Here is a 26,433-nt window from a genome sequence, read left to right as displayed (position 1 = left end):
GACATTATGAAAATGTTCAACTCAATGAATGGCAGCATTTGTAGGTCATGGCTGTATTAGTCAATGAAGTCTGCTATACTTCTGAAAATTATACATTAAATATTCTCAATTTAACAGCCAGAAATTGAAAAAGAAAAAAATAAAATTTCATTGTCAGTTTGGACACACGTAAGAAGAAAAATTAGGAGAGCAAGAAAAAGAATTATTTAAAAATTATCACCTAATCATTACATGGTGATCTGCAAAAAAGTGTTTCCTGGCTCTAGTTTATCTGTTCCTTAGTAAAAGTTCTTCTATATCATTTTTAAAAAATATTTATTTATTTATTTATGAGAGTGTGAGCGGGGGAGGGGGAGAGGGAGAGAGAGAGAGAGAGAGAGAGAGAGAGAGAGAGAGAATTCCAAGCAGACTGCACTCTCAGCACAGAACTGGACATGGGGCTTGATCTCACAACTGTGAGATCATGATCTGAGCTGACATCAAGAGTCGGACACTCAATGGGCTGAGCCACCCAGGTGTCCCCTTCTACATCTTTTTAAATAAAATAGATATGTAACCTTTGGTACTGGAGTGGAAGGAGAAAAGAAGAATGTTAATCCCAATGTGACAATTCTAAATGAAGCTCCACACCTCATATACACAACCTATAGATTCTAAATCGACACACTATAGGGGTGCCTAGATGGCTCAGTCAGTTAAGCATCCGACTTTGGCCTAGGTCATGATCTTGTGGTTTGTGAGTTCCAGCCCCGTGACGGGCTCTGTGCTGACAGCTCAGAGCCTGGAGCCTGCTTCAGATTCTGTGTCTTCTCTCTCTGCTCCTCCCCTGCTCATGCTCTGTCTCTCTGCCTCTCAAAAATATATAAATGTAAAAAAAAATTTTTTTAATAAATAATTTGACACACTATACTTGGTATATTTTATTTTTAAGCAGGATCATCCTTCCTTCTTGTCAATATAATTAGTGACTTTAGATAAGTGTATATATTCAAAGATGTAAACTTTCAAACGTTGCATACACACACGCATACATTACGCACATACATTCCTTTGAATTTTCTTGACTGTATCTTATTGAGTAAATCAAAATTGAAAAAAAATGTTTAGTGAACTATGCTGACAAAAAGTACACATTTTAAATAATGGCTGCTTTAGCATAAATTTATTTATTGCAAATAATAATTGTTAACACATTTTTGAAGATTCAATATCGATACCATAAATAGTTAAAATACCAAGAAAAAAGATGACTAGAAACTAGAAAGTGTACTAAACTGTAACTCTGAAGTACCCTAAAGAGAATTTGCACATGCAACCAATATTTACCATTTATTAATATATACCTTTTGCTAAGAGTTCTTTTTAAAGGGGACTTTTTAAAAGGTTTCTAAGCAATTATTTTAACATGAAAAACTAAAAGTGTAATTTGTTTAACACATATACCTAATGTATATATGCATATATGGTTAAATACAGTTTCCAGTGCACAATGATGATGGTATAATAGAAGAAGATAGGATTCAGTAGGAAGAGAGGGAAAGATTAGGGCCTGAGGTCCCTGGTTGGGGAAAAACACCTATTTTGTAACAATGTTGGGAGTATCTGACCACAGCAAAACCCCCCCAGGCCTAAGGTTCTTCTTAAGAACATAACAGACCCCACCTACTTCCTCTCGGGTTTCTCTCAGGAATTTGACAAAAGACCGAAGTATGGCCATAGACCACCCTCATACAATGGAAACGAGCCAATCAGGAATGGACAACCCAGCACCTAGAGCTATCAAGCCAATAAGGTAGAACCTGAGGAGGAACAAGGGGGAAGGAGGGAGTGGGTGCTGACCAGAACCTTCTACAACAGCGACTGTTGCCTATAGGCACAGGCATTCACTTTCTAATGTTCTCTCTCTGTAAAGAGAGCTTTTCTACTCTTCTTCCTTTCTGATCTTACATTCTAAGGAATTTTGGCCTGCTGCTCATTTTGTGTTCACCTCTTCATTCTTCAAAGTGGTGAGACAACGAGTCCCGGGTATTGTGGTAAAAAATCCTGCAACGATGGGGTTATAATTTTCACTGACCATTGCACTTACCTCCACATCTTGGAATTGGTCCACTCCACATTACTTTTCCATCCATAAGAATACACGTAATTGTCTCTGTTCCCTGGGTTTTAATAAATCCTTCTTCACAAATAACTGAAATCGAACTTCCTAATTGAAAGTTGTCCCCAAACCGCCGTGCATTGATTGGTATTCCAGGATCAGGACATTCATTATGCCCAAATGCTGGAGAAGAGGAAACAAACAAAAACATACAAACTAGCAGTATGAGAGGGACCCTTGTGTATGTGGAGTGAGAAAAACCGACTTTTGAAAAGATTATGTTTATTTCTAGATAAGCCTTTACTTTTTAAAAAAGAAAAAAAAATGAGAGCCTCTCCTTTTGACCCTGTTTGCCTGTGATGTATATCCATGATGTAAATAGGTATGATTGTTTTAAAATATGAATTATAATCTAAGATTACATTTCAAAACAGAATTGTTTCTGCTTACTTCTGGAGATCACTGGGGTTTACGGTATGTAAAATTTTCTGTATAAACTGGTCAGAATTCCAATTATTGTGAATACAAAGCACGTTGACCACATCTCACTGCAAACTTTCGTGATGTTACTCCTTGGAATGGAGAAATAGTCTTGTGAGGCTATAGTGAAATGTTCCAATCTGGTATGAAAGTCTTAAAATTTCTTTCTAATTTTCCATTTGTCATCTATTTTCTGCCATCTAGGAAAAGGGAAGGGAGCTAACTCTTATAATTACTATGTTCTAGCCACTGCTATAAGGAGCTTTGGAAATGTCATTATCTCATTTAACATTTAGAACTTTAAAGAGTAATGTGAGATTCAGCAACAGATAAGTATTTGCCTCAGGTCAGAGAGATAGGATTGAAATGTATCCCTTTGTACGGCTTCTAATTTTTTTCTCAACAACATATTGTATCTTGGGTTATTTGTTTCATGTCGCAAGAGAATGTGAGTTCTTTAAAAATTTTTTTTTTAATCTTTATTTATTTTTGAGAGAGAGAGAGAGACAGAGTGCAAGTGGGGGAGGAACAGAGAGAGGGAGACACAGAATCTGAAGCAGGTTTCAGGCTCTGAGCTGTCAGCACAGAGCCTGGCATGGGGCTCGAACTCACAAACTGTGAGATCATGACCTGAGCTGAAGTCCGATGCTTAACCTACTGAGCCACCCAGGCGCCCCAAGAGAATGTGAGTTCTTAAATTCAGGGCCACTTTATTTTATTTTGTGTCTCCCAGGATATATTTAGGTAAGTCTTAGCAAGTCAGCAGCAGTGTAGGGACAATATGCTTACATATTAATATGCTTGAATTTCTGAAGATTATAGATTAAGTGAGCCCTCCAAATTTCTCATTTTATTCATCTGTATGACTAAACATGCACCATAAATGCTTAAATTAGCACAATACAAATGGAAGAATATTTAAAATAGCAAAATCTAAATGTGTAAAAAATAGTTTGTGAGGTATTTACATTATTATATTCATGCTACATAAGTACATGCAGTTATTTTAAATTTTCTCATTAATCATTACTTTGATATTGTTCATAAATTATATAATTTTGATTTACCATTCTCCTCATTTTTAAGTTACATGGTATGGAAGAATATTAAGGTAAATTCTAAAATAGAGACAATATATTTTTGTAGATGCATTTATTTCTAATTATTGGTTTTTGTTGTGATTCTAAAAAACCCAAAAACCATAAAAAGAGGTTAGAGTGGAAGAGAGCCAAAGCATAAGAGACTCTTAAAAACTGAGAACAAACTGAGGGTTGATGGGGGGTGGGAGGGAGGGGAGGGTGGCTGATGGGTATTGAGGAGGGCACCTTTTGGGATGAGCACTGGGTGTTGTATGGAAACCAATTTGACAAAAAACTTCATATATTGAAAAATAAATAAATAAATAAATAAATAAAATAGAAAAACTAAAAAAACAAAACAAAAAAAACAAAAAAACAAAACAAAAAAAACTGCAATTGATTAAGCCTTGTTGTTTCTATATATAATGCCTGATAAGTTTTTTTTTCAGAAAAAAAATAACTTCAGTAGAAAACATTAAATATAAGAATTTTCATATGATCAATTAAATTATTTACTAGAGACACAGAACAAGAAACAAGGAGGCATATTTCCATAATTCCCTGAAGGTACCATAAACATTAAAGTTAAAAATAATGTGCCTTGAAGACAAAATAAAAATTATAAATAGATAAGTGTGTGTGTGTGTATATACATATATATATATATGTATATATATATACACATATGAAATATTTTTAAAAGGGCTTTCAGATAAAGCAACTCTTTTATACAGCAGTCTGTATGACACATGTCACAGCTAATTTAACTTTAATGATATACAATTACATGTTGACAATTTCACCACTAGTGACACTTGGAAAAGGCAGTAACTACTTTCTGTTACTAATTGCCAAAACTCAGCACTGATTGTCAGGGTTAGGGATGTGATTCTTTTTTTTTTTTTAATGTTTATTTATTTTTGAGAGAGAGACAGAGGAAGAGAGTGAAATGGGGAAGGGCAGAGAGAGAGGGAGACACAGAATCCAAAGCAGGCTCCAGTCTCTGAGCTGTCAGCACAAAGCCTGATGCGGCTTGAACTCATGAACAGTGAGATCATGACCTGAGCCAAAGTTGGAGGCTTAACCGACTGAGCCACCCAGGCACCCCTAGATTGCAATTCTTTTTTATAGAACAGGAAACTAGATCCTATTGTCAAATGTCACAAATATTAACAAATATTAACTCATCAAGTTGGTCAATATGTGCCAGAGTGAGTGTGGTACCTTCAAGGGAGGGGGAAGAAAAAAAAAAAAAAAAAACAAGAAAAATCAGTAGTGTTCTATTCTTTAGAAAAACATCTGCAAACAGAAGCATTAGTATGTGAGTATATTAACCTACTATGATATATTCTCCTTCATGTGATTCATCTTTTTGCTATATTTTTGGCATTTTTTTTTCAAAAAAAATACAAAGAATGTGAGTGGCCGACAATAGGTAAATAACCTCAAAGAAATGTCAAAATATAGCAACATAGTAAACACAATTAAATAAGATGTTAAGGTAGTAGTTCAAAAGGCAAGTAAGCAATGACAGCTAATGTTTATTGAGCATTTACTATGCACCATCTACTCCATGACAAATTATTTGCCTGCATCACCTAATTTATTCCTTATAGAAACCAAAGATGGTTTTACTGGTGAGGACACTGAGGCTCAATTTTAAACCTAAAAATGGGGCAAAGCCAACATTTGAAGTTGTATAGTTTCACTGTAGAGAGGATGCTCTTAATCTCTAAGGTATTTTTTCCCCATGGTGGCAGGTCAGTGGTCTACTGCTCCTATGTTAATGATTTTCTCTTCTGTAATGTTTCTTGTGAATTTCAGCCTTGTGACTTTCATCTCTAGAATTGTAACTCCGTGCTGTCATTATTGGTTTAAGGTTCCCTATTGGTTTATGAATATTTTGAAAGAAAGATTTATTTCCCTTATATGTTTGCACACCAATAATGGAGCAAAGCATATGATACACTTTAGGTTTGATCTTATGCTTATAAGATTTAATAGAATAAACTAATATATTGGCTGACATCATAATATTTGAAACATATTTCCTTAATATCAGGCCTCTCACAAACGAAGAGAAATGACACAATAGGGAGTAAAATATGGTTGGAAATGAAGAATTGTTCCTGGTACATTATATATATATATTGAGGGAGAACTAGTTCAAGTTTATATATATATATATATATATATATATATATATATAAACTTGAATATATATATATTTATATATATATATATATATATATATATATATATATATATATATATATATATATATAAAACATTGTTTAAGTTTCCTTGTCTATGGAACCAGAGAGCTGGTTTACATGATTCCTTTCTAGCTCTACTTGGTAGAAATACATTATATGGAAAAGATAAACTTACTGTTATAAGTGATGTTGAAGCCACGTCCTGACATTGAGTGGTCAGCTTGAAATTCCAATCGCAGTATATGACTATTACTAGTCAGATGGGAGGGCACCTCGGCCCCAGTAAAGGTTCCAAGAATCGGTGAGTCTGGAGAGTCACCATCTTTAACCGCAAGGAAGTCAAACTGAGATTCCAGATCAAAGTCATTAAAAGAAAGATGTATCCGACTCCCTGGATCAGAGATTATGGTCCAGATGCAGTTTAAATTATTTCCATACCCTTCTGGGTAATCAGGAGAAAGCACTGTTCCCATTGGTGCAGTAAAGTTAGACAGGCAAGGAACTGTTAAAATTATAAAATACAATAAATGTTCAAAAGTAATATCTCACCTTATTTTGCCACATTCTACAACTATGATAACCAATTAGTAGCTTGAAAAAAATAAGATTAAACAATGTAAATTATCTTATAAAACAGAGAAAAAAAGGTTACTATTTTCACATATTAGAAAAGGCAACTATTACTTTGGATAGCCGTGTGCTTAAATATGCACAAAAATATCATAGGAGTAATAAAGGCAATTTATTTAGACATCTATCATATTTATGTTAGAGTGCTGTTGAAGGTTTTTGTTTCTTTGCATACGAAGGAAGACTGGTGAGGCACCTGGGTAGGAAAGAAGACTGGTGAGGCACCTGGATAGCTCAGTCGGTTAAGCAAGGGACTCTGGATTGATTTCTGCTTCAGGTCATGATCTCACCCTGGGGGGATCGAGCCCCACGCAGCCTCTGTGCTGAGCTGCTGATTGTAGAGCCTTCTTGAGATTCTCTCCCTCTTCCTCTGCCTTGCCCTTCTCCTTCCCTCTCTCTCTCTCTTTCTCAATTAAAAAAAAAAAAATGGTGAAATATATACAGATTTCCATACAAAGCAATAATGCTCATCAAATGATTGAAGACAAAAAATATTATGCAGATATTAACAGAACTGGGATGTTGTAGCACAGACAAAACGTGGACGAGGGTGGTGACTAGGTGAGTTTCAATCCTACCATTGCCATGGGAAGCTCTAAGAGTTTACAACACAGACAAGGAGACAAAGGAGACAAACTAACTTTTATAAACATCCACCACTAGTGGCTAATGCTGGAAAAACAACTAAACTCACACCTTTCTAAGATGAAGTCTCTCACTGCCCCTGCTCCATCCCTCTCCAATTTTCTTTTAACTTTTCAAAACATCTAAGCTAAAGTATCACACAGAACATTTAGAAAGTTGAAAAAAGATAAAAAACAGAAAAGTAAATGGTCTTAGTGCATAGCAGAAATCATAAAGGAATGATGTATTGTCTTCTGGTGTTTTTTATTACATAATTTAAACAAAATCAAACTCATCTAATTTTGCACCAAATTTTATTTACAAAGAGTATGAACCTTAGGCCTGAAAATAGTTTGCTACATTTCTGTCTAGAAAAGTTGTATTAACTTTTACTGAAATATAACTCACACTGAAATATAATTAATACATTAGAGAGTACAAAACTTCCACCAGCATAAAATATTATGACTATTTGACCTTTCTTAATTGATAGGAACAATGATATCTCATATTATGAATTTGCCCTTCTTTGCCTACTAGTAAATATGAAGATTCCTCCATTTTCTCTTTTTTGGGAATTATAGGCTCATGAAATCTGATATTTAAGACTATGAACACTTAGTTTATAATATTCATTCAATATTACAATTCATATAGTATTCCTACATTATTCTGTTAATAATTTTAGCATAATTTGTTTTAATTTGAGTTAAAAATAATAATTTCTTTATATTGCATTTAAGTTCAGATCTTTTATTAACATTCAGAAATTAGGCCAATATCTACCTATCTGCAGAAATATAAAGACAAAAATATACCTATACCTACATATATGTATAAAATATGTAAAATAACAATAGGTATTATATATATATGTGTATATATGTGTATATATATATGTGTATATATGTGTATATGTATGCGTATATGTATATATGTGTGTGTGTATATATATATATATATATATATATAATCAGTTACTTATTATACATGTATAATTATTTATCATTTTAAATAAATACTTTCTAACCTAAGCTTGCCTCGTCTGTACGGACCGATGTTAGGAGTTAAAACCACGTCTTGGAAACTGATAGCCACTGGACTGGATCCAGACTGCAAATGTGTTTGATACAATTTTTTCTTATGCCTATACAAAAATTTGAAGTCACATTTTAAAATCAATCTATTTCACATTGAGGCGGAAAAATGTGGAGTTCTAGCTTCTTTGAAAAAGTGAATGCACTACAGTTGCCTACCACTTCCATAATGGGGACACACGTACCTAGTCCTGTGCCCTTTTCATACTTTTACCTGCCTGCATCCAGGAATCTTCTGATTCTATAACCCTTGATCTAAATGTAGGCTCAGCAAACGTGTTCTGTAAAGGGACAGATAGTAAATCCTTTGGCTTTATAAGCCACATGGTCTATTTTGCAACTACTTAAGTCTGCCACTATAGCAGGAGTCAACTCTTAACTCTTCCTATAGCAAGGAAAGCAGCCATGTGCAACAGGTAAACCAAAGTACACAGTTACTTTCCAGTAAAACTTTGTTTCCAAATGAGGCTTCAGGCTAGATTTGTCACGCAAAAGTTTGCTAGTCTCTGATCTAAATGATCCCCATTTGGGACAAGGGATGACCAAAATCTGTCATGCTGATCTCCTTTGTCAGATAAATAGGCCAATGCCAATATAATACTCTAAACCCTTAATTGTATTAGATGAAGTTGTTACTGTAATTTCCTTTGACTCAGTGTTATATTTCTGTGAGTACCATATTAATTTTACGGTAGTAACTTAATATTGTTAGATGTATCTTTATGTACTTTAGTACATAGGCACTTTTTCTTTTAAAAAAGTCTCATGTCTATTCTATTGTTGCCTGTTTTTTTACCTAGCTGTGTATCAGCACATTACATCAGTTCTCAAAGAAATTATGTTAGGATTTTTACTGAAATTTCAAGGCAATTCCTATATAATTCACATATTTAATATAATGCCCTCTCATTCTGTAACATGCATCTATCTCTTTTTTTTTTCCATAAACTCTCCTTTTCTGAATAAGTTTGTAATTTTCTGTGAGTTATTTGGAATTATGTAAGAATTATTTCTACATATTTTATAATTTTATTTTTCTGACTAAATTAACTTTCAATTACATTTTCAAATTAGATATTGTTGGTATACAGGAAACTATTCATTACTACATATTTATCGTATATCAAGTTTTAGGACTTTATTCTTTTTAAAAATAGTAAAAAATGTCTTCTCTAGAATTTCAAGAGTTTAATTTGTTGTAGTCAGCATTATTTTAAATATTTTATTGACTGTATTTTAGCATCTCTTAAATGACTTAAAATAGTTTTATTTTTTATTTTCTTTTAAATTTTTTAATGTTTATTTTTTAGAGAGAGAGAGAGAGCATGAGCAGGGGGAGGAGCAGAGACAGAGGGAGACACAGAATGTAAAGCAAGCTCCTGGCTCTGAGCTATCAGCACAGAGCCAGACACAGGGCTCAAACCCATGAACCGTGAGATCATGACCCAAGCCGAAGTCGGATGCTTAACCAACTGAGCCACCCAGATGCCCCAAATAGTTTTATTTTTGGTGTGAAACACTACATTACTAGATTCTCCATATTACACATTGTCTCCATGGAAGAATAACTAGAACTAAAGGTCTTTAAGTGAAATCTTTTGAAGTGTTGCTAAGTTTTCCATAATGCTAACGAAATCCAATCAAATTCTCCTAATATATTGTCTTCTTTCACAGCAGGAACTTCACAAGGTGATCTTGGTTAGGGATGAACACTGACATTAAAGGAGAGGGATCTATTGAGGAGGTCTATGCTCTCTTCCTCTCCTACATTCCCTAAAGAGCAAGCAAAACATATTTTAATTAGGGAAATTTCTGGAACATTCAAAAAATACCCACTTTGCTAAAACATCAGATTAGGTATCATTGCAATATGTATCCAGACACTATACTGAGAGATAGTATTGCTTGCTTATTTTCTATTTTCTTTTCTTTCTTTTTACTTGTTTGTTTTGTTTTTGTTTTTGAAGAGAGAGAGAGAGAGAGAGAGAGAGAGAGAGAGCGCTTGCATGAGTAGGGCAGAGGTGCAGAGGGGAAGAGAGAGAGAATCTTAAGTAGGCTCCACATTCAGTGCAGAGCCCAACACGGGCGTCAAGACCTGAGCTGAAATCCAGAGCCAGACACTCAACCAAATGAACTACCCAGGCACCCCTATTATTTTTAACTATGCAAAATATATATTAGATGACCTGTAGTCTCTTTAAAAGTTCTGTTACTTCTTTAAAAACGTTAAATAACTTCAGAATGCTACATAAGAAACATTTTTTTTTATTTTCATGAGTATTGGCTTTCTACGTTACCACTGAATAGTGAATAGTCAAAACCAAAAAGCAAAATTTTCCATATTGCACCCATATCTGGGAAGTTGCATTTGTTGGTATTTAACTGAAACTAAAAGTATATCAATAGATAATACAAATTATATTTTTGTTGTAGTTACATTGGAATGTTTTCATGTATTTAAACAAATACATTCTTTTAATCCAACTATACTGTATATCATAAACATTAATGGAGTTTTTTTCTGTGCAATATAAATAAACAGCACATAAGTATGCGTTAGTGTGAGCATCTACAAGTAAAAATAAGTTCATGCATTATACATAGAATATAAGCTTTAAATATTTTAAGTGTTTCTGATTGAAAATAAGCATATACTATCTTGTTAAAATAAATAAATGAATCTACTAGATTTAGCTCAGATGTATAATTTCCATAAGAGGTATCCTATCTATAAAGTATAAAGTGCCATCAATAAAATTCTATAAGAACAGATGTAATATATATTTTGCAATTACCAAGTGAACTATGTTAACTTTATTTAAATCTTTAATGAAATTTATAATTTGGCATAAGCACACTTGTTAAAGATAGTATCACAAAGTGCTACTCATTCAAAAATAATTACACGGTTCCAGCTCTTTGCAATTAATTACAAAAGCAATTATATGCAAGGACAGGGTAACATATGCTATCAGAAAGCAAAGCATTTGGTACTCACAGATACAGATGGGTATGTTTGCAGACCATTGGTTATTCTCTTGACAAACAATGGATTTCTCTCCAATTAATTCAAACCCAAACTGGCACTCGAACCTTAAAACATCACGATTAGAAAATCCATCTCCTTCTCTAATTCCATATAAGGGTGTACCAGGATCACCACAACTTTCTTTTTCAATTTCTGCAAAAATAGAAGATTAAAGTCACCTTCCAACGGTTTTAGGCATATGATATCCGCATGCCCAGTTTAGTAGATGTACACTCTCTATATCTGAGATATTTCAGAAAAAAAAGATTAATACATTTTCCAAATTTAATTTTTTTTCTTTTGCTACTCTTCTTTTAATTTTTTTCAATGTTTATTACTTTTGAGAATGAGAGAGAGAGAGAGAGTGCACAGCAGGGGAAGGGCAGAGAGAGAGGGGGAGACACAGAATCTGAAGCAAGCTCTAGGCTCTAAGATGCCAGCACAGAGACTGATGCGAGGTTTGAACCCACAGACCATGAGATCATGACCCGATCCGAAGTCAGACACAATCAACTGAGCCTCCCAGGTGCCCCTCTTTTGCTATCCCTGTGAACACAATTTGATGACATGACCTTTAGGGAACAATTAATGTAGTTCTCTCATTTTGTAGATGAGAGAACTGAGGTCATCAGAGCACCGGCCAGTGTTTGTGCCCAACAGCACAATTATGACAAGATTTAAATGTTTGTCTGCACTACATATATGCACACACATATGTACACATGTATGTATTTCCCCCAAATACTGAAAACATTTCTCATCCGTACATGATGCAGTGAACGCTTACATCATGACCAGGATGTGAGGTAATGTCTGCCTCAGCGCTCCTACAGCTCTCAGTGAATGCCCTTCCCCTAGGAGCAGCCATTTTCCCTGACACTTGTTGGTTTAATTATTTCCCCTACGAGACCCCCCCAAAAAAACTCCTTAGGACAGCTATCAATTTTGTATTCCAAATTACCCAGATACGTTCCTCCAGAAATGTTTTTTATATGCATGAAAATGAAGAAGGTTGGTTAAAATTCTCTTAAAAGCACACGAAAGCACTCTCTTAACTTGTATTCAAAGAGGCTCCAAATGTCTGGGGTCTTCACGTGAAGCTATGAATGTCAGTGGTAAATTACTGTGATGGTTGTTTAGGTTTTTAATTCACGTGAAATCACATTAATACGGTTCTCAAAACTACAGCCAAAAAATTAAAATTACCAGTAAGAGGCAAAAGTTGGAGATACAGTTATGGCCTCTATTCTGATACTCCACCAAGCATACATTGTTGGCTCTGCAATCTACCAGCACCAATTTAGTGTGTATCTTTCCGATTCTTTCCCCATGCTTTTATAATTATACATAGACACACATAATATGGAATATTATAAACATCTATATTTATATGAATATAAAAATCTTACCTACAACTATATAGTATTGTTTACGTATGTATGATACTTTATGTGGTAGTATGCTGTCAAAGGTATTCTATAACTTGCTCTTACTTTAACCAAACAATAATTTTGGATTAACTTTTGAACACCCTTATATTTTTAGCAGAAACCACATATGGGTACAATGATTCCTTTAATACACTGGATTTGATATTTTCTTTTTACTTATGCCGTAGTGACTTTACTCTAGATTTTTGTATAATTCTATCCCTATCCAGGTGTAATATCAGAGAAAGAGGTTTGTAATTTTGCAACTTTGACTGGTCTTTAGGCTAGTTTGTAGAACAGGAAAAGTTAGATCCCTGGGTGTTAGAATGTGTTAAGAGAAAATGTTGGCTGAGTGTGGGCTAATTTTGAAGTAGGTATCTATCAGTTTAATCTCTCCAAAAATTTTTTTTCTACTCAAAGCATTTTTTTGGGGGTGGCAGAGGAAGGGGCAATATTGGCAACTTACATATTTTAGAAAAATGACATTTTCCAGGATTTAGAAATGTTAAGTGGGAGTAAACAGGCTTAAGTGCTAGGTTATGGTGGGATGACATTGTCAACAGGCTCACAAAATTGCATTTCTCTCATGCCTTGAAATTGAAATTGTTTCTGCTATCGAAAAAATGGATTCTTCTTCATCTGAAAATGTCTTTATTTTGCCCTCACTATTGAATGATAGTTGATAAGCCACAGATTTTAATTCAAAGTTATGTTCCATCACCATTTTGAAGGTGTTTTTCCCTGGCCTTGTATCCATCCAGTAATTCTGATGAGAAATATGATACCAAAGGGATTCTAATTTTCTTATAATTAATCTGTCCTATGCATCTTTATTCTCCCTTACCATAAATAGTGGCATTCCTTTTTAGACTTGCTGGGGGTTTTATTTTGTTTTGTTTTGTTTTATTTTATTTTATTTTATTTTATTTTATTTTATTTTATTTTATCTTATGTATTATTTTATTTTATTTTTAGTTTAAAGAGAGAGAGAGAACATGGGTGGGGGAGAGGGGCAGAAGGAGAAAGAGAGAGAATCTCAAGCAGGTTCCATGCTCAGTGTGGAGCCTGATGCAGGGCTCAATCTCACAACCCTGGAATCATGACCTGAGCTAAAATCAAGAATCGTATGCTCAAATCAACTGAGCCATCCAATTGACCCTAGACTTGCTGTTTTTAATGTCACTATCATTTACCTAGGTATTGGTTTATAATTTTTTTACACTTGGCGCTTGATAGATTTTATCTGTCAAATAACTTGCAAGGTTTTTTTTAAGTTTTAAGAAATTTTTAGCAGTCTTTCCTTTAAAATATTGTTTCTTATATACTCTCATCTCTCTAAAACTCATTTACATTGAATATTGGAATTTGAGGTCTAGCCTTCCTGTTGCTCAATCTTTCAAATTCTCATTTTTGAAATTCTCTATTCTGCATTGTTGAAGAAATATATATGTAAATATATATGTATATATTGATTACATATAATTAGTAAATTATATACAATTTACTAATTACATATATTCCAACTTATATATACATATATATGCATATATATATATGTTTATCTAATTCCATGTTTATCTAACCTCAATTCAACCTATAGACTGAAAAATTATGTTGTCATTTCTTGAATATTTAATGATTATTACTTTTTATTGTTTCATAAACTTCTATTATTTGTTCATGAATACAGTTTCTGCCTTTATTTTTGTGAGGATATCTATATAATGATTTACAATGATTTTCTTTTCCTGTCTTAACTATGTTTCCTTGGGTATAAGTAGAAGCGTATGAAGAGAGCAGCAGAGAAAATGTTCTTCTAAAGCAGCATGTTGGAAGATAATGTGGTAAATCAGACTGGTTGTCAAGCCTGTGATGAAAGGGCAGGAGGAAGTACTTGAGAAGAGAACAAGATTGTTGGCTTTGAGCACCTGTCAAATAAACATTCGTATTTGCTTGCTTCTCTGTAGCACTGCAGGTCCTAAAATCCCCATCGTCACCTTCAACACCTGCCACCTTCAAGCTTATTTCTTCTAATGTCAGAATCACCTTGTATTTCTAGGTATTAACTTTTCCCTCTATTAATCTGTGGTACAGTCCACTCTTGTGGTCTTCATTTTGAGTTAGAACACTCTTTTTTTGAAAAGATTGTTTATTTATTTTGGGAGATGGAGAGAGCATGAGTGAAGGAGAGGCAGAGAGAGAGGGAGAGAGAGAGAATCCCGAGCAGTCTCCATGCTCAGCATGGAGTTCCCATGTGGGGCTTGATCTCATGACTATGAGATCATGACCTAAGCCAATATCAAGAGTCCGATGCTTAACCAGCTGAACCACGCAGGCACCCTGGGTGATTACTGCACTGGACTCTCTTCCATATCTGGGCATTTGGCTCCATAACTGAAAAATTTTCCTCTGTGGTAATCACTGTGGTTTCTCAGCATTGTTAGGGGACCTCTCCCTGGAGGCTTCTAGCCCCAGTGCCCAGTGGCCTCTTATGCATAAACTGTAACAGCAGTCTCCCATGATGGCACTGGTTTATGAGATTCTCAGCTTACCTCTGTATTTCACATATGTATATTTACAAGTTTATTTATATATATTTTTCTTAGGAATTTCTACAGCCTCATGGCAGCTGAGATTTCCTCTTCCCATTCTTAAGCATCAATGAATTTTTAAAATATATTTTCTAACACCTTTGGTTTAGGACTGAGAGTAAGTGCTTACTCTACTATTTTGAAATCATATGTTTCTTTCTTTGCTCCTTGATTTTTAAAAGTCAAACATATACTTTCAAACAAAGATGTAATTTTAAAGCTGCAGTACTCTCAGACTGAAAAACAACATGAAGTATAATAAATAGATACCTATCATGCATCACTGCCTTTGAAATTTTTTTTTTTTACCTGAGGTGCAACTAATATCTGAACAAATAATCAATATGCAACAGATGGTTGTCACACAAGAAATAGTCCCAAAGGAAAATTAATAATAATGACTATCATTTTTTGAGTATCGAGACTGTACTGGCACCATGAAAACCTTTATTTAAAACATCAGTTATGTAATTTAATCCCCACAACAACCCCATGAAGAAATCACTGTCATCTCCATTTACAGATGAGAAAGCTGAGGGTCAGAAAAGGTGACTAAAGCTCTAGACTGAATATTTGTGCCCCCCTCATCCCAATTCATATGCTGAAACCTAATCCCCAGTGTGATGGCATTTGGAGGTAGAGTTTTTAGGAGTTTTAGAGTTTTAGGTCATGAAGGTAGGACCCTGATTAATGGGATTAGTGCCCTTATGAAAGAAGCCTTATAAAGCTCCTTTGCCTCTTCTGCCATGTGAGGACACAGGGAGAAGACGGCCCTCTAGGAACTAGAGGACTCTCATCAGGCACCGAATCTGCCAGTACCTTGATCTTGGATTTTCTAGTCTCCAGACTAGATAGATATTTGTTGTTATAAGCCACTGAGTCTATGATATTTTTGTTTCGACAGCCCAAACAAAGACTATAACTTGGACAATTTCACAAAGCTTGTGTATTGCAGAGTTCAGGTATATAGCAGTCTTAATCACGAAACCGTATCAGAGGAATTTTTATTCTTTACCCACTTAGAAACATATATTTTGTTTCTAATGTGTACCAAAACAATACTAAGCATAAGGAATATAAAGATAAATAAGATGTTTCCCTTTTGTTCTTAAATGAGGGCACAAAGGAGGTATAGCTAAGTCCCCTTGGAGCTGGAGACTAGAAAACAGGTAAAGACTTCATTGAAGAGGTGACCCTTGAGCCTTCTTAGGGTTACTTCACTGAATGAAATGGAGAAGAGTAAGGAAGGAAAGGTGGAAGAAAAGCACTATCAGAAAAGATACATAGTCTTTTTTCTTCTTTTTCCTTCTGTAGGTGGTGACTTGGTTGGGGTTAAGAGGATGAGTCCATTGGGGATACTTTAAAAGAATACCATAGACTGGGTGGTTTATAAACAACAGAAATCTGTTTCTCTCAGTTTTAAGGGTTGGGAAGTTTAAGATCAAATGCCAGCAGATTTGGTGTCTGGAGACAGCCTATTTCCTGGTTAATAGGCAGCCTTCTTTTTGCTGTGATGGGGTCCAGGGTAGGCCATACCAGAGTGGCCACTTTGATGTGTGGATTGTTTTGAGCTGAAGACAATCAGGACCCAAGGGACCCAGGAGGAGCTTTTGCCTCCCTCTCAACTGCCTGAAAGCATTCAGATAGAGAGCCTGGCCTGAAAGACAGCTGTCACCGAAAATAACAAAGAGTATGAGGTGTGTATGATAAGCTGGAAGGAACCCAAGAAGGCCTGTTGATTTAGATTCCTCTCCATGTTCCATTGTCTCTGCAGGGCAGGGCAAACATTTGTTTAAAAACATAAGTTCTCCCCTTCTTCCTGTAAATTGTCTTCCTCCCCTTTGAAATCCCAGACCCCTATATCCTTCTCCCTAGATCAGTATGGTATATAAACCTCAATTGTTTGACTCTCAAGGAGCTGAATATCATTGGGGTTCATGTAAATATGAAATCAACATCTGTTTTTCTCCTGTTAGTCTGTCTTATGTCAACTTAATTAGAACCTAGAAGGGAAAACTTTCTTCTCCTATAGTTGTGTCCTCAGGTGGTGGAAGAGGTGAGGGAGTTCTTTGGGGGCACTACTCCCCATTCATTGGGATTCCACTCTGGTGACCTAATCACCTCCCAAAGGCCCCACCTCCAAATCCATCACATTGGGCATTGGATTTCAACATATAAATTTCAGGGGAATACAAATATTCAGCCAATAGCAGAGGCAGTGATGGTGGCACTAAGGGTTGAGGAGGTGGTGATGCCAAGTAGGTGATAAGGTGGTTGGGGGGCAAACAACAAGAAACAAGACCAAGCAGGCAGGCAGGAATGTTGGAAGATTAAGTATATATAAGGGGATTGTGAAAAGCATAAATTTGACAATAAGGGTAACCAGACTTCTCATTATCAACAAGAAGATGTAGAAAAAGGAAAGGCTTCAAAGAACCCTGAGGGAAAACAAAACTGGGGAATGGGTGTGCACTTGTGTTTAAAATGTAGATAAACACAGATTAGATAAACATAGATTAAATGTATTTACATATATACATATATATTATATGTCAAACATAAAGGCATACACGTATATACATATATATATGTGTATGTGTGTGTGTTCATGTGTGTGTATATGCACACGTATTTTATAGTTCCACTCACTATAAATACAAAGAACAATAAATCTCTATGGCAAAAGGCACACTAAGTGCCCAGATCTTGGTTTCTAAATGTCATTATTTACTAAAAGGTACCAGGAAGGCTAATTCCAGGGTTGGACAAGGAAAATAACAATGTAACTCTAGAACACCCTGATGAGTCAAAAAAAAAATTGCTTAAAGAACAGTGGAGACATATCAAAAGCACATAAAGACCAGCTTAAGGGGGTCCCACTGGCCATTCTGGGACAGTTTCACCATCGAAACAACACCAATAATGATAGATTACAACTGATTGAATGCAATTTAAATGCATAAATCTGTACTGATATAAACATGAGTGAGGAGAGAAAACTCTGCATGTAGAATGACAGTTCAAAAAAATGTAGAATTAATAAAAATAGAACATCAACATTTTGTAGGCATCATAGCGATGTTGGGTTCTGGGTGAATTTTTGATAAAAAACAAAATAATAGTGTAGTCTTGGATTACCTCTCTGTAAAACAAGTATCAATCACAAAGCTGAAAATGGTGATGTTACCATGGAAAAACCCAGAAAACACTAATTTTGCTGGGTGATCAAGGATCACATAACCAGTGTGGGATATACTGACATTGTTTGCCCCTGATGTGATGCAGTAAGACACTGAGAATAATTTCTGTCGTATTCCTGTCAAAAATGCTTAGCCCAAGTCTGGATAGGAGGAAAGACTGTATGGACTCAGACGGAGGGACATATTGCAAAGAGACATGACGAATTACTGCAATCACTTTGTGAGTTGAATCCTGGGCAAGGTAGGCAAAAGAGACATTTTATTTTTAATGTTTATTTATATTTCAGAGAGAGAAAGAGACTGTGCAAATGGGGGAGGGGAAGAGACAGAGGCAGACACAGAATCTGAAGCAGGCTCTAGGATCTGAGCTGTCAGCACAGAGCCTGACGTGGAGCTCAAACTCATCAGCTGTGAGATCATGACCTGAGCTGAAGGTAGACTCCCAACACACTGAGCCACCCAGGCACCATTAGAGAAATTTTTGAATAGTTAGTGAAATTTGAATGGGGTTGTGAATTATTTGATAATGTTGTATCAATGCTGATTTTCTAATCTGGATGGTTATGTTGTGGTTATGTGAGAGAGAATCTCTGTTTTGGTGAAACTCAAAATTTCTGCAAATTCTTTTTGCTCCTCCTACCCAAAGGTAGAATCAAATTCTCCTCTCTTTGAGTGTTGGGCAGCATTAGTGATAGCTTCTACAAATGGAATATGGCAAAAGGGACATGACCACTTCTCTTAGCTTCTTTTCTAACACTACCAGTTGTCTCAAGCCTCTATAGGTTTGGGGCATGGAGAAACAATCAGCACATTCTACTTTAGCTTGTCCATTGCAGCAAAAACTATAGACACTCCAGTGCCCATATTTGACCCAACAGAATTGCCAGAAGCTTGATCTTCCCCAAACTCCCATAAGGGGTTTTCATGCCACCTGGGACTGTGGAGAACTTAATGCCTGAGGGATGAACTTTGACCACCAAGGGGCAGGAAATGGGAAGGAGACCAGTGGATTAATTGCTTACCTCCCTCTTCCCAAAATGGTGGCTTCAAAACACAAATGGCCCACATAACCAAAGACATAGATGTATTTCTTGTGAGGTTGTGGCCAACTCAGAAACACTCAGTAACATATCACCTCATTCTTGATTCTTCCATTTCCCTGCAATAGCCCTTTTCCCCCTTATCTTTGTTGTTTTGGAATTGCACTCCTTCTCTCCTCCCATAAAGTATTTAGTTTATAAGCTATGCCTCAGCATCTGTTTTCTAGGGAATCAAAGCTAGGACAAGTGACTTATCACTGGCAAACAATTAATGGACCAGGTAAGGGGCTGGGCTATCTAATGGTTGTGTAAACACAGATGTGATTTCCAGGAAGATAGGATATTAGTTCTCATTATTGAGTGACCATTATTTGATAGGAGGTTTGCTAAATACTGTAACTGTTTTAAATCATGTATTTCTTACTGCAACACTGAGAAATACTGCAGTATTATTCCAGCTTAATAGATGAAAAAAAATGAGGTTCTGAGAAGCTGACCAACCTCATCTACACAGAAACAGCTAAAATGAGATTCTATTAAACATTTCTATGACTCCAATGATCACAATCTTTCCCACTGTTCCATGCTGCTTGAGAGAAAAGGATGGAGAGAAAAATGTGAGCCAGGTACTGAAATAATTAAGGAAAAAGAGATGAATTAACTTGATTCCAATATTGGAAGGAAAAAGACAGCAACATTAATTTTAAAAGAGGTTGTTGTCTCAAATGCGTCAACACACTAATCCCACCTGTGTATGGTACCAGGGTGATTTTAAAACTACTCACTTGTCTTCAAATCCTTTCCATGGAAGGCCCTCACAATCTAAATACTTCCTGGCTTCCCAGTCCTGTCTTCCATTATTTTCCTAGAAGCTACCTAAGTGTCAGGCATGTTAAGACACCTGCTGTTCCTTTCCACATCCACATGACTTTAGGTATGCCATCTTCTCTGCCTGGAAATAAGACATTCTCCTAATACGCAAAACCTTCAGAAATTGCTGTGCATTTCTCAATGTCAGACTATACTTCTTCTCTAAAGACTACCCTGCACTTAGTTGTTCCCTTTTTTCTCTTCTCTAGGCCTTGGGACATACTTATATATTGGCCCATATATTTTACTGTAATAATTTGTTTACTTATCTGTCACCTCCCATGAGCTTTTATTCATCTTTGCATTTCAAGAGACTACACACACGAGAATAAGAAAAATTTATATATCATTTATGCGTCAGGCAAAGTTCCAAGCACTTGTTACATTTAATCCTGACACAGCCCTATGAGGACCCAAAGAGGTAAGTAATTTGCCTAAAGTCACACATATTTTAAGTGATAGAGCTGGGATTTGAACCCAGTTGGTATGATTACAGAATATGCATTCTTCAGCCCTATGTCCTCTCTCAGCCTAATTTTCAAGAAAGAGTTGTGGAATATGTAAAGAAGGAAGAAAGGCAATACAAAGCATACCAAATCATGTAGTTCTAGTAGTAAACAATATAAGCAATCATAAATCCCTATAGTTACAGAAAACTACGTATATAGGAAATTATGGAATGGCATGTTCCATTTATGTCTTTTGAATGATTTAAATTGTATAGTTGTCTTATAATTGTAGAATATGAGTGCTGAATATATACCGATTACGTCTCAAGAACCATTCTCCATTCTTTTCTGTCCTGCTTTTTACTCTGGGGGGCAGGAGTAAAGGCTGACTCACATGGGCCCTTAATAGATAGTAGACTCTTATGCTACCCAACTTTCTCTGTGTGCAACAAATGGTCAGGGAACTGACCAGTCAGGTGGTACTGGAAGGAGATGGGATGAAGAGGTTAGGAAGAAAATGTAATAGGACATTTTTCTCCCAAATCCTCTGCCTGATTACCATGGGATGGCTGCGACCTTTGACAGAAAGCCAAGATTATGTCAGGGTGCCCTCTCCGTATAGCTGTCCTTTGAGAGCTGTGGTTATCATTCCCGAAGGTGATCATGGCTCCCTATTGTCACTAGCCAGGGATACTATATAACCCCTTATTAGTTTCCTTAAGCTCTACCTACATATACTAAATGTGAAGGTGCTATTTGTTTCCTGCAGTATTTCTGACTGATAGAGTATAGTTTACAATATTTTGTTTCCTAGAATATAAAAAATGGAGTTGGGATCTCTTTAACAAATGCTGCCTCCATTGAGAGTCAGCTAAATACTGTGCATCGTTCACAACTCAAATTGGAAGGAAAAAATTGAGCATCCATTTGCAGAGTCAGAGATTGGCATCCAGGGAGGAGCACCAGGTTCTGCTCTTTCTCTTCCTGTTGTGGAGGCAAAGAAATCAGAGGCTGGGGGAGAGGTGCCCAAATAAATGAAGATAGGAGGTCAGAGGAAATACAATCAGAGCACTATGGAAGCCTCTCTGGCAGTGAGTTGAGAACAAAATTGGAAATGGTTTAAATGGCAGCGGCCGGAATTTGTAGAACAGGACTCTTTCAACCCCTTTTCTTCAGTGACCAACTAACTTTGATCCTTGATGCCTAAAGTAATAAACTCTAATTTTAAATTCAATCAGATTTCCAGCCAAAGACTAACATCTGGCCTCAAAGTGACACAGAAATTCTCATTGATCAATCTCTGAGTTGACAACAGTTGACACTGTAATTCAAATACTTCACAGAGAAACTGCGTAGGTTAAAAGAAAGTGATGTGTTAAACTTGCAGTTTTGCTGATTCTTAATGTTAAGAAGCCTCTTGGGAATCTCATTACCTTAGCAACGGGCTTACAAAGGTTGTGAAATATAGAATCATGCAGCTAGAAAAGACCTTGTGAGTTAAATTCGGTCTCACCTTCAAGCATCTCAGACAAATGAGACTGTAGTCAACAGTTAAGAGATTGTGAGAATAAAATCTACAACTTCCCAGGCAAAGTAATAAAGGATGTATTTGCAATAATAAAGGTGGATTTTACAATCATGATGAAAACACTGGCGTTTAAAAAAATTTAGATTGGATAAAACCATTTAATAAAGAAATATGCAAGATTCAGAATGCTGGTAAATATACCCTGAGACAAAGTTTACATTTTCCAACAGAGCTGGTACAAAAGAACATCTGTAGCCAGTAGTCAAATCACACACTCTTGATATATAGCAAATAGAGGACTAAAAAAAAACAAAACAAGAACAAAACAAAAAAATAAAAACAAAAACTCAATTCTTAATCATATGTCACCTTAAAAAGTTAGTGAATACTTTAATATGTTTAATAGAATTAAGAGCTCTTTATCAGTGATAAAAACAATGTGCTTTTTTTTTTGCTTCTAAATATGATGTTATTTGACATATCGCTAACGTAGACTGGTTTTTATGGTTATATTGATATATTTATAGCAAAACCATTTATATTGTGTTATCTCAGTGCCCAGGTTTCTAACTGAGAGGATATTCGAGGAACTTCAGTTAATATATGTGTATGTAACCAGAGAGTTTGCTAGACTTCATAGGTGCCATGGTCCAAATGTGTCTCCTCAAAATTCAAAGATGATAGTATTAGAAGGTGGACCTTTGGAGGGTGATGAGGTCATGAGGGCTGAGACCTCATGAGTGAGATTAGTACTCTTATAAAAGAAACTCCAGAGAGATCCCTTGTTTCTTCTACCATGTGAGGACACAGAGAGAAGGTGCCAGCAGTAAACCAGGAAGAAAACTGAGCAAAAGGTCACCATGCTAAAACAAACAAACAAACAAACAAACAGCAAACAAAAACGAAGTCCCCACACTAGTACCTTGGTCTTGGACTTCTAGTTTTTAGAACTGTGAGAAATAAATTTCTCCTGTTTATAAGCTACCCAGTCTGTTGTGTCTTGTTGTAGCAGCCCAAATGGATGAAGAAAACAAGCATGAAATCTATGAACTTGGATTATGTAGCATTTTCCTCTAACCCAGTGACATATAAGGCTTTCTTCTGACTATGGGTTTCCTGCAGTTTTATGAAAGACATTATATTACTCAAGGGACTGAGGTTATTTTTAGAGACAAGACTAAGTATCCTCTAATTTAATTAAAAAGAAATAATGTACAAAAGTAGGTCTTTAAGTATTAACATATTTCTTGAAATGTCATAGCAGTTCAAAATATACTACAATGTAATGACTCCGAAATTGAGTACCAATGTTAACTGAATAGTTTCTTAGTCTATAAGTTTTATTGTCTGCAGCATTCTAATAGTTAAAGGTGAGAATCAGTTATGCGTGCGTGCGCGCGCACACACACACACACACACACACACACACACCCTGATGATGATATAGTCTCTTAGTTCAGAAAATCTAAAGGCTAGTCTTACCAACTTCAAAGTGTAGCAAATTCATTTCAGTTCAGTATTTACTAAGCATACACTGTGTACTAAGAACTGTGCTGGGAACTATGGCCACAAAAATGTGTGTATTATAATCCTGACCCTCTTTAAGAGCTGTCAAATAGATGTATTCAGCATATATATATTTTTTCAATGAAGCCAATATGTTTTTATTGTGCCAGACACCAGTTAAACATTCGGGTTCTTGAGATAAAAATCTAAATTTAGCAACACTTCTCAAAATGTAAATGTTTTAAAACTCCGAGATGTTTTGAGAAGATAAGTGCATTCTGTATGTATTCTGCCTTAAGAGCTATCCTAAAGGTGAAACCTTAAAATGACAAGTGATTGCTCTTCCCTGACTTGCCCTGAGGTAGTATTCTTAAACTTGACCCATTCTTCATATTCTTAATTTTCTCTAAAGGACCTCCTTAGCATCTGCCTTTAGTCTGGGACTAGGTACAGTGTCTGTGATAAAAGGAAAATGGGGTAAGTTGATTGAGATTAGAAAACCCAAGGACATGCTCAAGGTCATCCGTACTGTAAAAATTTCAAATCAGTTGATGTTATCAACCAGGAAACCATCTAATTATAGATAGTTTATCGTTTTTTCAGGTACAGTGACCTTCTCATTCATATTTCATTCATTCATTCATTCGTCTGTGCATTCAATTGTCCGTTCGTATGTTCATTCAAAATGTGTGTCTTGAAATTGTACTTTTTCCTAAATGTCTGGAATGTAGAGATGAATAAAACTTAATCTATTACTGCCTACCTGGAAAAGACAAGTATGCCGATACATAAAAGTGTGACCGATAATGTATTTTTACAATAAGATACATGGAAGACATGGGAGGAAAATGAACAGTTATGCTTAGAAGTAGAAACATTCTAAAAACTAAACCATGAGGGGCACCTGGCTGGCTCAGTCATTAGAGCATGCAACTCTTGGTCTCGGGGTTCTGAGTTCGAGCCCCATATTGGGTGCAAAAATTACTTAAAAATAAAACATTTAAAACAAACAAACAAACAAATGAAAAACAAACATGAACTAAGTTTGATGGTTTGCAAGGATGTGTGTGGCTGGGGGAGGTATAACCGGGTGTGTGGTGGTTTGTGACATTTCAGGTAGGGGGAATAGTTTGACCAGAGGCTAATAGTGTGAAACAACACGTTTGAAAAAATTCAAGTTGCTTGGTATGACTGAAATTAAAGTATAAGGAGGGTGAGGTAAGACATGAGGCTAGGAGATGTGGGATAGCCTGTGTACAATAAGAAGGGTCTCTGATTTATTCTAAGCACAGCGAAGCCATTGATAAAGTATTCCCATGATGCACACCCAACAAATACTTCACACACAGCAGTCATGCTAATCTCCCGTGAAATGAGCTAAACATGATATAGAGTCAATTAAAGAGAACTGACCCTACTCCCTCAGGAAATTATTCTAATAATGGAATACTTAAATGAAAGTATAAGGAAGCATTCCTTTTTATAAGAAGGACTCAACATAGCATTCATTGTTCACTTCAACCTCACTTAACCTGTCTATTCTTTAAATATTTTCCTTTAAAGTAACTTGAATGAAAGAACAAAGTGAAATATAGATTTTTGTCTAAATCTCTGTAGCTACTTGTTTAAAAGAGTTTGCAAGCAGGGATCGATCAATATTTTTTGAACTATAATAGCAATCAAAGTAAATGGATTTTTCTTTTGAAAGAACCATAACTGCTAGCAGCTTAGCAGCAGCCATCAAAAACTTCTAAACATTATCCCTCTTACTATATGTACTGGATGGTGAAAGGACTTATAATTATTGGAGTTATATTTATAAAGCAAGTAGGAAGAATCAGCCACCCTTGTTGTTACAAAAGAAAAAAGACATTGAGACAATCCAGAGTGCAACATTTTTAAAACAAAAGACCTAGTCCTCTCATTTGTTGCACTCTGGATTGTCTCAGGACTAGGTCTTTTGTTTTAAAAATAATGTTTTCTCCTAATTACTGCTATTTCCACTCACCCAGAAGGGACCATTATCCTTTTATAAAAACCATTTTAGTGCTTTTCTTTATTAGGAGAAGGCAAGGTGGAGAGTCTCTGGAATGCTGTCAATATTTTCTTTCATGTTCAAGGTGTTCATTTTGTCATAGTTGTGCGTTGTACATTCACGTTATGTACCCTCTTGCAAGTTTCTATACATTATTTTTTAAGTTTTTTTTAAGTAAGCAGGAACCTGATAAGAGTACCTATAATAAAACTTTTTCTTTCCTTACAAAAAGAGATGGACATTGCATGTTACATCCATTCCTGACCTTTTTCTCCCTTAAATACAGGAGTGATAGTTCAAGCTACTACCGCCATATTGCAACCATCAAGGAAAGGCCAACAGATTTGCAAAGAAATTATCCCCGACTTGTTGAGCTGTAATTGCCTGCCTTTGAACATCTTGTTATGTGATAAAAATAAACCACCATTTTTTTTTTTAAGAAGAAAAAGGTTGGGAACAGGGTAGTGTGATAGAATGTAGTTGCCTTTGATAATATGTCTAAATTTCTAAATATGTCAGTTTTTTTTTCACA

General features: G+C 35.6%; 1 protein-coding gene across 6 annotated transcripts in view; it reads right to left on the bottom strand.

Moving 5' to 3' along the window:
• Positions 1–26,433, bottom strand: part of CSMD3 (CUB and Sushi multiple domains 3) — a 1,242,277-nt gene that overhangs the window by 437,280 nt on the left and 778,564 nt on the right. For all 6 annotated transcript variants that reach the window (XM_027064013.2, XM_027064014.2, XM_027064015.2 and 3 more), the window contains 3 exons: positions 11,223–11,405; positions 6,049–6,375; positions 2,087–2,281 (listed from right to left, as the gene is read on the bottom strand). In XM_027064013.2, the coding sequence (XP_026919814.1) occupies positions 2,087–2,281; positions 6,049–6,375; positions 11,223–11,405 (705 nt within the window). The remainder of the gene's footprint in view (positions 1–2,086; positions 2,282–6,048; positions 6,376–11,222; positions 11,406–26,433) is intronic.

Source organism: Acinonyx jubatus, chromosome F2 (assembly GCF_027475565.1).
Source record: "Acinonyx jubatus isolate Ajub_Pintada_27869175 chromosome F2, VMU_Ajub_asm_v1.0, whole genome shotgun sequence".
NCBI lineage: Eukaryota > Metazoa > Chordata > Mammalia > Carnivora > Felidae > Acinonyx > Acinonyx jubatus.
The sequence above is the reverse complement of the archived record's forward strand: the minus strand, read 5'-3'. Positions and strand labels throughout refer to the sequence as shown.